This window comes from Propithecus coquereli, unplaced genomic scaffold (genome assembly GCF_000956105.1).
Source record: "Propithecus coquereli isolate 6110/MARCELLA unplaced genomic scaffold, Pcoq_1.0 Scaffold780, whole genome shotgun sequence".
Classification (NCBI taxonomy): Eukaryota; Metazoa; Chordata; class Mammalia; order Primates; family Indriidae; genus Propithecus; species Propithecus coquereli.
This window is the reverse complement of record NW_012153952.1, coordinates 608,996-621,029: the sequence shown is the minus strand read 5'-3', so window position 1 is coordinate 621,029 and position 12,034 is coordinate 608,996. Positions and strand designations below refer to the sequence as shown.

Here is a 12,034-nt window from a genome sequence, read left to right as displayed (position 1 = left end):
CGAGAGACAGAACATATGGCGGGGAGGGGCATTGGGCCGTATTAAGTGGGGATTTGTTTTCTGGTTTACCTGGCGGTGTGGTGTGGCAGGACAGCCCACGGGGCAGGGCCCTGCCGGGCTGGGGGAACCGCCTGCCCTGGGATTTGTGGGGCTGGGGATGGGTGTGGCTCCCACCTCGCCCTGAGAAGAGGGAGAGCACCGCGCTGGCCCCGCGCACGGGGACAGGACCTGGTGCAGGAACCGCGCTGCGGGAGCTCGGAGTCCCTGCTCCTGGAGTCCCACAGGCAGTGGGGCAGGGCGGGAGGTGGGGGACCTTCCCAGGACCGTCAAGGAAGGCCCCCTGGGGGGCAGTGTTTGCACTGAGCTTTGCTGGAACTGAGGGAGCCAGCTGGGCAGAGAGGGGTCAAGGGAGGGACGTTCCAGATGGCGGGGGGAACAGCCGGGGCAGAGGTCGGGTGGGAAATCGAGGCACGTTCACAGGACAGAGAGGAAACCAGGGGAGGAGTCTGGGTTTTATCCCGGGGGCACTGGGGAGCCATGGGAGGGCTCTGAGCAGGGGAGAGCCTGTGTCTGATTTGGTTTTACAAAGACGGCATTGGCTTCTGTGCACGGGGGGCTGGAAGAACCAGGAGGGAACTGAGTGGGGTTTCTGGAGGGATCTGGAAGAACTGACCTGACGAGGCAGCCTCCTCCCTGGCCTCTGCCTCCTGGCTTACGGCTCCCAGTCCAGCCCTCCTCTGATCCCCCCCGCGTCTCCCATGTGGCCTTCAGGGCCCAAGACCTGCTCCCGCCCCCGTCCCTGCCGCTGCACACGGCGGCCCCTCTGAGCTGCTCGGAGGGCACCTGAGCCGGGCCTGCTCTCTGTCCCTCTCCCTGCTCCGCCATGCAGGCCCCGCCGCGCCCCCAGCCCTTGGCCGCCGCCCTGCTCCTTCCTGAGCCCCGGTCGCCCCTCCCGTTTCTCGCACAGCCTTGTTCACGGAGACGCCCCACGACGTGACGGCGCGGACGGGCGAGGACGTGGAGATGGCCTGCTCCTTCCGCGGCAGCGGCTCCCCCTCCTACTCGCTGGAGATCCAGTGGTGGTACGTGCGCAGCCACAGGGACTGGACCGACAAGCAGGCGTGGGCCTCCGGCCAGGTAACAGCCGCGGGGAGACGCCGGGGTTGGGCTGGGGAGTCCCGGTCCCCACGGTGGATGCCACTGCGCCCCGGCTCCTCTGGGGGATGCAGGCTGCAGCTCCTTGTCCTCCGCGCACAGCCGTCTCCCTCCTCTCTCCCTCCTGCGGTGGCGATTTTGGTGATGACGGTGGCTGACACTACTGTCCCCAGAATGGACGTTTATTTGGGGCGGGGGTGGGAGACAGCGCTAGGCCGAGCACCCCAGAGGGCCACAGCAAGAAGGGCCCGCCGAAGAGCACAAAGGCCCTCCCTTCAGTGTACAGGTGGGGAAACTGAGGCCAGGGGGACAAGCTGGCTCCAGGCTGTGGGGTAAGGTGGGTCTCGTGACTCGCTTTCCACCGTTTCTCCAGGCCTCACGGGCAGTCATTTCGTAAGGGGCTGTGCGAACACGGCGGCATCGTTGCTGAGTTCATTCGCGAGCACGCGCGGGTGTGCCGGCGGCTCCCCGCACTCCCCGTGACCGCGCACGCGCTCACCTCGCCGCACGCACGTGCTCTCGCGGGCACCTGAAGAGCAGATGCTGCGGGTGCCCCGCCACATGCCAGGCGCGCGCCGGCCCCGCTGCCAACTGCCAGCCCCGGTGACTGTGCCTGCGGGCTTCCTCTGGACCGCAGAGCCTGCTGGCCAGCGTGGCAGGCGGGAGGAGCCCCGCCCAGCAGCTGACAAGAGCTAGGGGACAAAGGCCCGATGTCCCCAGCGCTCAGCTGGGCGGACTGACGTGCGTTCTGCGCTGCCCCGGTGATCATAAAAGAGCCTCTTAAACAAGCACATACCACACTGTCTTGCTCTAGGGGGTGTCGACTCCCCGGCCCTTCTCCAGCCTGCCACACTCAGGTTTAGCGGGGCCTTAGGCGAAGAGTTGTAGGTATGTGCAGCTCGAAGCCTCCCGGCTCCCATGACCGCAGGTGTATGGGGGAGGATATGTGTGCAGGGCCCCGACAGCATCTGCTGCAAACGCACGTTCACGTGCGAGACACACTTGAGAGTATAAACACACTCACAGACAGATTCAAGGAGGGGTGCAGACGCTCCTACCGACACACCACGCTGACGCTTAGATTTCTACCTGTTCACACGTAGACATCCCGTATACACAAATCACCCCAGGAACCTAAATGCACAGCACGTGCAGTTTTGCATGCATCTTCTTTATCTTTTGCTCTGACCACCCCCTCCATGCCCTGAGTGGACACACAGAGCTGAGGGACCCGACTCCAGACCCCGGGGCCCCTGAGCACCATCTGCTACAGCTGGAATCTTAGCTGTCGTCTGTACCCCCCGTGGGTCTCCCGCCACCCCGTGCTAACGCCTTGTCTCTGCTCTCTCTGCCCCTCCCCACTCCAACAGCTAAAAGCATCTCAGCAGGAAGACACAGGGAAGGACGCGACCAAAATAAGTGTGAGTTTTGAAAATGATTTCTTGCAAGGGCTCTAATGGAGGGCACAGCTGTGACTTTAAAACAATTTTGGGGGGTCCAGTTCAGCAGGGAGCTTGGGAAAGAAGATGGAAGAGAAGAAAAAGAGAAGGGAAAAAGATGGCCTTGCTCTGGTTTTTAAAAGCCAGAGATTTTTCAAGTTCGTTGAATAACGGGCACAAAAAATGACAGGGGAGAGATGTATTCTCTCCTGTCGGGGCCAAGGCTGTGTGTGTCCCGATGTTTCGTGCCTGTCTCAGCAGCATTTTTTGTTTGGGGAAACAACATGTCTAATGAGATTGAGCCGGCTTTTTTTTGGCCCATCATGGCTGACGGCTGCAGCATCTCATGGTCACCCGGTGATCTGGCCCTGGGGACAGGGCAGGGGCTCTACAGCCGAAGGGCAACCGAGCTGGCCAGGCCTTCTTATGCACTGACTGATTGTATCATAGCCACACTCCCTAGGCAGGACCAAGCATTCACCCATTTTACGGGTGGGGCAACTGAGGCTCAGAGGGGTCAAGGACTTGCTGGAGGTCACACCAAAAGTGATTGGTGTTTCTGAGCTGCTTGGCTTCAGAGCTGTGCGGAGCCCAGTGTGTCTGGGGGCCCAGGAGAGCTCAGGGAGTGATGGTTTTGTGAAAGGGGGGGCACCCAAAGCCGGTCCTGGAAGAGGCAGACAGGATTGAGAAAGGAGGTGAGAACACGGAATAGAGGAGACTCGCCTGGACACGCGTGTGGCCATGGAACCAGGTGGGGCAGGAGGTCAGCCTGCCAGGAGGCTAGAAGTCTGCCAGCAACACGCTCAGAAAATGCAGGTGCCCGTGGGGGTCTGGATGTGCATGTGTGCCGGGGCGGTGCCCTCTCCAAATTCACTTTTTTATGCGTGGTTCTTCCACAACTTTTCAAGGACTTGTGAGGGAGCTCAGGACCCCAGGGCAGATTGAACACAGATGAGCAGAGGAGCCACACCCTCAAACCAGAGGCAGTGGTGTAGACAGTGGGCACCAGGGGACGCAGGGTGTGACCGGTCAGGCATCAAAGTGGCAGCGTGGAGGCAGGGAGGCCGGGGGGAGGCTCTTGCAGCCGCTCATGCAGGAGACAGGCAGACGGGAGAGGAGGGACCTTCAGAGCATCATTTGTGCCGTCTTGCCTGGGGCACAGTTGGGGCCTGGAAATTCAAGCCATTTCCAGCTTAGGGCAGCTGTGGGTCCACCCCCACCCCCTGCGAGGGGCACATCCGTATCTAATGCCCCATTTCTTGCCCAAACACCCATCAGTTAAGCCCGGGCAGGCGCGATCTGTGTGTGTATTAACACACCCCGTCCATGGCAACTCTCCTGTGATTTTGTTTGGGGTTTCAGGAGTGGCGGAGGTGAAGGGGAGAATGATCTAATTGAGTTAGAGGATTGGAATTCAAGGCTGCTGGGTCCCACGTGAGGGGAATGCAACGATGCTAATTAGTTAAATAAAATAAACGTGCTCAGCGTGATTGTGCAATCGCCCCCACTCGCCCACCCCCAGCCCCTGCAATTCCTGCACCAGCTGGGGCTCTGCGGGTCTGGGTAGGAAACTAACAAGCAGGCATGGGCTGGGCCCCTCATGCAGACGGCACCGCTCAAACCACTGAAGAACTGGGTGCAGGCACCTGTATGCAGATGCACTCCCTGGGCTCCTGCAGTCTGTGGAGGCCGCTCAAACTTTTCTCTTGGTCTTCAAGGCTCTGCCCAATTGCTCTGCCCACGTGCTGGGCTCAGCTCACTTTGCTTGAGCTCACTCCCCTCCCATCACAGCCCTGGCTGCCTTCCTCCCTCCAGGACTTTGCCCTGTCCATCCCCCCAGCCTAGAAAGCTGTTCCTCTCTCTTCCCTCCAAGCACAGCTCAGGGAAGCCTCCTCTGACCCAGTGACCCAGCCGCGTGCCTCACTTTCCTCCGCCGGCCGCATCCCTGTTGTCATTATGCCTTTGAGTTATTTGCTTCACGACTGTCTCCTCTAGAGACGGCAGGGCCAGGACGGTGCCTGCCTGACTCACTGTGGCCTCTCCAGGGCTCAGCACAGAGCCTGGCACGGCATAGTAGGTGCCCAGTACATACTTATTGAATAAGCATCACACGCACAAATGCAACGCCCCGGCCCATGTGTGTGTAAACCCATACATGGATTTTTGTACACGTACATGCCACCATGACGTGGATTCCATGCCTGTACACGTGTGTACGGGCGATGTGGGTGCAGGAGCTCACGTGGGGACAGTGGGGCCCTGGGAAGCCCCAGACCCTTTGTCTACAGGTGGGTGACTGTAGTGAACCAGGCAGGGATCCAGCCCCAATATTCCCGTGTCTGCTAAAAATTCCAGTTTTCATGGAATAGCTCCTGACTTTTAACTGTAGGGACCCAATTGGATCTTTTGAAAAACACTGTGTGAGCCAAGCAGTGTGGCCTGTAGTCCATGGGGTTTCAGGTCCCAGGAGAAGGAAGTGCTCTCAGCTTTGAGGGGCTCCGTGACCCTGTCGGGGTGGCCAGGTTGACCTTGGGTAGGTTCAGAGGCAGCTGTGCTGACAGCTGGGTGGGGACTGTGAAGACACAGTGGGGCCAGCACTTAGAATCCTGGGACCTGAGTCCTGGTGGCGGCTCTGCCACTTCCCTGCATCTCCCCATTAGCTGTCATCCAAGGTGTATATGAAAACACGTTGGAAACTGTAAAGTGCCATGGTTTCGGCCGTGTGAATGACAGTGGTTCCTAGGGTGGAAATGTATTAGTGTGAACTCGTGATTCATAAGACTTCCATTCCTAGCAGGAGGGCAGGAAATGAAACGAGCTCAGAATCTCATAGGGAGATGGTTTATGTGGTAGGACAGGCGTCTGTGATAAAATAATAGTAATAATAATAATATAGCTGCTAACATTTATTGAGTCCTTCCCATATGTTAGGAACCATCATGAGCACTTTACATGAATTATCTGCTTTAACTGGGGCCTGGGGAAGGACCCCTGGCCTGCAGATGTCTCCCTTGGTGGCTGGCATATGCTGAGGGTTCCATTGCAGGGCCTCTTTCCTGTGGCTCAAGCAAACGTTTCTGCTTATCGGCCATTTTCAAGTTCTGGAAGTTTTTCTTTTTATCTAACTAAAGTCCTTTGTGCTAGAATTGAGGTTAATTTCTCCTTCACCAGTTTTGCAAGTAGAGATGGTCCCCAACTTCCTAATTTTAAGACAAGGTGAAGTTCTGCACACATAGCTCCCTTCCCAGGGGACGTCATTACTGTGGTTGGCGGCCGGGTTAAACGGAAGATGTCTCTGGGAAGGCCACAGTCACACATACACCGGGAGCTCCCAGTCCAGCATGCGAGATGGGTGTTAGCCCAATAATCATGCATGATAAAAAGCAAAATTACAACTCTGACCTTCCAAATGAGAGAGGACCTGACCTAGCCTGGGGGCCGGGAGGGCTTCCTGGAGGAGGTGCTATTTAAAGTGAGCTCTGAAGTGTGGTGGAGTTGACGAGGAGTAGGGGACTTGGCCGGGTGTGTGTGTTGGAGGAACTGCTGGGGGCCAGCGTGGCTGTCTGCCACCGTCGGGGACCGTCGGAGGGTTTAAGTTGGAGGCATTTCAGAAAGAGGAGTCTGGCTGTCACGGAAGAGAGGCTGGAAGGAGCCAGAGTGGCTCTGGGGAGACCGGGGAGGAGGCTGGGGTGATGGCCCGGATGAGAGAAGCCAGGACCTGGCCTTGGCCAGTGCTGGCGGATGCAGATTCTGGAAAGGAGGGGAAAAGGTCGATGAAGTTTAGAGGGAAGACCAGTGGGATTCAGGGATGGGGTGTGCAGAGAGTGGAAGGGACACGGGGATGGTGACTTGCTAGGGTGCGGCAGAGTTGGGTTCTGAACATGCTGAGGTTCGGGCGAGGCAGCGGCTGGAGCTGATGGAGGCTCAGAGCAGGGCCCGGCCTGGGGCAGGGGCCATCTGACCCCTATTCCCCAGCCCGGCACCTTCCCTGGGGCCACCACCTCAGCCAGGAGGCCACATGTGGGCACCAGTTGGCACCACCCATTCTTCCTGGCATGGCTGGCAGGGAAGATCCCAGCCTGCCCGCCGTGAGCTGGCCCAGGGGTGTCCGTGCCATGCCGGAAAGGCCTGGGCCATGGGCGAGCAGGGAGGAGGCTGAACTTGGCCATGGCGAGGACCCGGCCTTGTCTCTTTCAGCGTAATTAGGTGCTTAATTGCACTGCTAGGGCCTGTCGATGCCTGTGCGGAGGTGATTATGATTTACAGCCGGGCTGCCGTGGCCACGTGTGGGGGTCTCCGGTCGCACGGGAAGGCTGGGCCCCTGGGCTTTCTGTACATGTGTGAATGACGACATCACACAGGCTGTTCCTGCCACCCCCAAGAAGCTAGGGTGGGATGTTGGGCCCCTCCTAGGGATAGGCCTCTGATGAGGTTTTGGGCTGAGCCGAGATATGGAGGGTTGGGGACCTGGGAACAAGGTGAGAAGCCAGACCTATAGGTAACTGTTCATAGGAGGCCCCCCAGAGATGTGGTTAAGGTCTGGTCTCTGTCACCAGCTGGGTGGCCTTGGGAAAATCACTGCACCTCTCTGAGCCTCAGTTTCCCCAGCCATACAATGGGTATCTTAGCAGATACCTACTACATCATGGGGTTATTGTGAGGTTTAGATAAGATTGATGGGCTGGACGTGTGGTGGCTCATGCTTGTAATTCCAGCACTTTGGGAGCCCGAGGTGGGAGGATCGCTTGAAGCCAGAAGTTCAAAAACAGCCTGGGCAACATAGCCAGACCCCATCTCTACAAAAAATAAAAAAATCAGCCAGGAGCGGTGTTGCATGCCTGTAGTTCCAGCTACTTCTGAGGCCGAGGAAGGAGGATCCCTTAAGCCTGGAGCTATGATAGCGCCACTGCACTCCAGCCTGGGCAACAGAGTGAGACCCTGTCTCTTTAAAAAAAAAATAATACTAATAAGATTGATGAAGCTTTAGCATATTATCTCACAGTGACTGAGTGCTCCATAAACATTAGCTACTAGCACTCATTGCTGCTGTTATGGTTTTCGTTAAAAGCATTGTTATTTGCCTTTTCCAGATTGTGTGTAGAGATATAGATCCCTGGAAGTGGGAGGGAGTAGCGTCTGATGTGTGTCCTCACCCTTTGTCCTGCAGGAGGCTGGCGCACTGAGCTGCTGGGGTAGGGGTGCGAGGTCTGGGTTCTCCATTAGACCTGCAGCCGTCGGGCAGGGCTGGGGTCTGGCTGGCTCACAGGTGTATCCCCGGCGCCCAGCTCAGAGGAGGCACTTGCTGAATGCTTGCTGAATGCATGGATGATTCTAGCCCAAGGAAACTGAGGCCAGGGTGCTGGTGACTTGTCAGGGTCAGAGCCTAGCGTCCCACCACCCCCTGCAGTGCTCCCTGTCCTCCTCCATTCTGTGAGGGGAAGAGGCCACATCTGTCTGCTGGCAGAGGAGGTGACAGAGTGGGAAGGAGCTGGCTGCTCTTGGGGAACCGTCCAGGCCTTAGTGGTCCCGTCTGGCGGATGGGAGGGGCTTGGGGGGAGGGGTGGGCTGCACTCGGTGCTCCCTCCCTAGGTGCATGTGCTCCCAGAGCTCTGCATCATTACGCCATTAGCGCCTTGTAGGGTTGACAAATGAAGGATAATTAATATCCGTGAGGGAAACAGATGTTGAGGTAATTCGCTCCCGCTGCGCATTTGCAACAGCCTCTCCTAACTCGCCCGAGAGCGCGGCAGGACCACGGGGCCTCTGTGTGCCCTTGGTCGGACGTGATGGAGCCAGCAGGACAGGGTGGGCTCCAGCTGGGCCTGGCACTGGGCACGGGACGCCCCCACACCAACAGGGGCAGCTGGAGGAGTCCCCCGCTGCTTGCTATTGGGAAGTTCAGCCTGTGTCCCACCTCGGTGCCTCCTGCTGAACTGCCGGCCCATGCTTTCCTGCTTTACGGGGGACGGTGACGGTGACCAGCTGGGAAGCCCAGCGTACGGCAGGATGGGCCAGGCTCCCTGCTGCTGCCCGCCCCACCCCCCTCCCTTCTGGAGCCCTGCCAGCTCTGGGTGGCCCTCTGTGAGCCTGTCTCACCACTGGGAGGGTGAGAGTGCCTGGAGTCAAGCCTGGGGTCAGTTCCCAGTTCTGCCACTCCCTGGCTCAGACCTCTGGGCGAGTCACTTCTCCTTTTGGAGCCTCAGTTTCACCATCTGCGAAGGGGGTATACTCCTGTAGGTGACTTACAATTAGGAAGCATGGCATCTGGGGACCACTTCAGTTGGAGAAAGAAGGTAATGGGGTGAGGCCATTCATTCAACAAATGTTTACTATTATTTACTGTGCTGGGCTCTGTGACGGCCACTCACATGAACAAAACAGATATTGTCTCTGCCCTCATGGAGGGTATGGTTTAGCCAGGGAGAGAAACCAAAATCAAGTTAACAGACAGATAAACTAAATAATTCAAAATGAGACGACGGCTGTGCAGGGAATAGGGGTGGCAACAGGGGAGTCGAATTCTTGGAGGAGGTGCCGCTTGGAATAAACGGGAGTCAAGTGAAGACAGGCAGGGAGCAGCGCCCGGGCAGAGAGGCCAGCGCATGCAAAGGCCAGAGTTTCACATTCAGGAGTTGATGAACAGAGGGAGGCCAGAGCAGATGAGCAAGATGATGGGAAGTCACACATGTGAGTGCCGGGACGGGCTCAGAAACATCTGCAGGCTGAGTGCACCCGCTCAGAGACCACCCTCTTTCTCATCCTGCCAGCCTCACTGCAGGGGTGGCCAGCAGGGGCATCCCACCTGGGGCAAGAAGCTGGGCTTCCGCCTCCAGGAATCGGGGCTTGGCAGGAACAGGCCAGCTTCTTGTCCCTCCAGAAGAAAGGGACCAGCAGGGCTCAGCTCTGGGGCCACAGGTCTGAGGCCCTCTCACTCGGGCCTGGTGAGCCTGCGATACCAGCAGGTGGTAAGATCAGGGAACAAAGCCATTTGGGCAGGCGGTCACCAGCTGGCAGCTGGGGACTGATCACCGCTGTTCTGTCCAGGTGGTTCGGGGGCTGCAGGACGTGCAGCTGGGCTTTCTTGGCTCTCAGAAAGAAGGGACCGGGGAAGGATGGAAGCCCCCTCCCACCACCACTGCCTCACTCCATAGGCCCAGCTCCCTCCCTTTTAAAAAAAACTTTCCGTTTTGAATTATAGTCTCATCAGAAGTTGCAAAAATAGGTCACTGAGTCACCTATTCCCTTTACCCAGTGTCCCCACTGGTGTATCTTATTTAACTATCCAACTGTCTTCTCTGTTTCCATTGAAAGAAGTTCACAGCGGCTTTACAGTCAGGGCAGATTTATTCATAAGAGCTTTAATCTGGAAACCACAGAAATGTCCATCGACAGGTGAGTAGATAAGCAAATTGTGGTGTATTCGTGTGATGGAATACTACACAGCAAGGAAAAAGAACAAATGGGTACAGGCAGCAACACGGAGGACTCTCACTGACACTATGCAAGCAGCCACGCACAGAAAAGAAGCCACGCATGTAGAGTTCCAAAACGAGAGAAAGCTGGGGACAAAGTCCGAATGTGGTTAACCCCAGTGGGGGTAGTGTTGGTGGGTATGGGGCCAAGGAGGCTTATCAACGTTCCACGCCTCGCTCTGGGTGGTGGTCACACAGGTGTACGCACGAGCAAAGGTTCATCGGGCTGTGTGCACTTGACCGTATATAAGTTAAACTTCCTTTTTAAAATAAAAAATTTTAAACCCAGTCAAATAAAACAAACAAAAAGCCAAAGTACAAAGACAAACATAACAAACACTCCTGCTCCCCCCAGCTGGAGTGAACAGTTATTAGCAATATATGTAATCAGCCTTTTTTTTTTTTTTTAGGAAATATAACTTTCAGACTAAGCAAAGACTTCACTTTTCTACCCCAGGTCCTCTCCCCTCCCCCAGAGACAACCGCTGTGTTCCCTCCCGTCTATTTTAATTTTGTGCACGGAAGACCCCAAACCAGTCTAGAGTATTTCTGTGTGTTTGTTTACATAAATGGCCTCACACTGGGGCAGTTTCGCAGTGAGGTCTCTTCCCTGCCCGCCACTGAGCTCTGCGGTGCCCAGTTCTGGCTCCACCCTTCTGACGGCTCTGCCGTCCTCCAGGTGATGAACCAGCCACTGTTTATTTGCCCATTTGATGGACATTTAAGTTGCTTCTACTTTTTTGCTGTTTAACTCACTCTCGTGCAAACCCGGGCGTGCCCTTGCAGGAGTGTCTCCGGGACCTCGGCCTCAGGATGCAATCCTGGGACACCCCGCCCCTGTCCCCCACCTTCCCGCCTCGCCCCGCCCCCTGCTCGCGCCCTTGACCGCCCGCCCCCCGACCTGACGGACAGACGGGTCATGGTGTCTCTGTCGCCTCCAGGTGGTCAAGGTGGTGGGCAGCAACATCTCCCACAAGTTGCGCTTGTCCCGGGTGAAGCCCACGGACGAAGGCACCTACGAGTGCCGCGTCATCGACTTCAGCGACGGCAAGGCCCGGCACCACAAGGTCAAGGCCTACCTGCGGGTGCAGCCGGGAGAGAACTCCGTCCTGCACCTGCCCGAAGCCCCTCCCGCCGCCCCCGCCCCGCCCCCGCCCAAGCCGGGCAAGGAGCTGAGGAGGCGCTCGGTGGACCAGGAGGCCTGCAGCCTCTAGACTGATGCCCGCCCGCGCACGCTGTACAGAGAGCATGAGGAGCCGCTGGCCCGCCGGGGACCGGACTGCCTGCGTCCAGCCGCCTTCCCGCCCCCGGGCCGCCTGTGGCCACCGCGCCGGCCCTCTGCCCGCCACCCCTTGCTCAGCATGTAAGCCCCCACCCGCCCCTTTGAGACCCCTGTGGTTACCTGGCTCGGAGAAGGTGGCCCTGCGCGCCAAGGGGACGACCGCCCTGAAGGCCGGGGCGAGGGCCGTATCGGGGCCCAGGCCGACCCCCTTCTGTCACCAGCTTCCGTGGAGTCCAGTGTTTTGCTTTGCTTGCTTGTCCCCACCCTGTCCCGAGCCGGGGCCTCCCTGCCTTACCTCTCTCCTTCCTACCGGCCCCCCTTGGACCTGGGGGTGTGGACAGCGGCCCCTCCCAGAATGGACTTGAGTCTTCTGAGTGGAACTAGGGCCTTTCCCTTGGCGAAGGGCTGGGGTGCGAAGCTCCCAGGAGGCCTTTCTGGGGCGCAGCCGGCAGCAGGTGGCTCACAGGAGCCGTGGGAGGAGAGGATGCCCCCCTGCTCCCGTGGGGCCCTCCTGCTCAGCCTTCTTACACCTAAGGGCAGCTCCCATCTGACCAGCCAGGGACGCGGAGGACGGGGAAGCTCCGGCCCGGCACACAGCACGTCGGAGGGGCGGCCCTGCCCCTCTGCCCCGCGGCCCCATGCAGAGTTTGCACCAGCAGGATCCCTTCAAGGGTTTTCAAGGCTCT

General features: G+C 58.1%; 1 protein-coding gene across 2 annotated transcripts in view; it reads left to right on the top strand.

Moving 5' to 3' along the window:
• VSTM2L (V-set and transmembrane domain containing 2 like) overlaps nucleotides 1–11,461 on the top strand; it is a 35,178-nt gene extending 23,717 nt beyond the window's left edge. Inside the window, exons 2-4 of one of the 2 annotated variants that reach the window (XM_012662807.1) lie at nucleotides 968–1,137; nucleotides 2,526–2,576; nucleotides 11,008–11,461. In XM_012662807.1, the coding sequence (XP_012518261.1) occupies nucleotides 968–1,137; nucleotides 2,526–2,576; nucleotides 11,008–11,280 (494 nt within the window). In that variant the 3' untranslated portion in view covers nucleotides 11,281–11,461. The remainder of the gene's footprint in view (nucleotides 1–967; nucleotides 1,138–2,525; nucleotides 2,577–11,007) is intronic. The other variant, XM_012662808.1, reaches the window with a different exon arrangement.
• The last annotated feature ends 573 nt before the right edge of the window (nucleotides 11,462–12,034 follow it).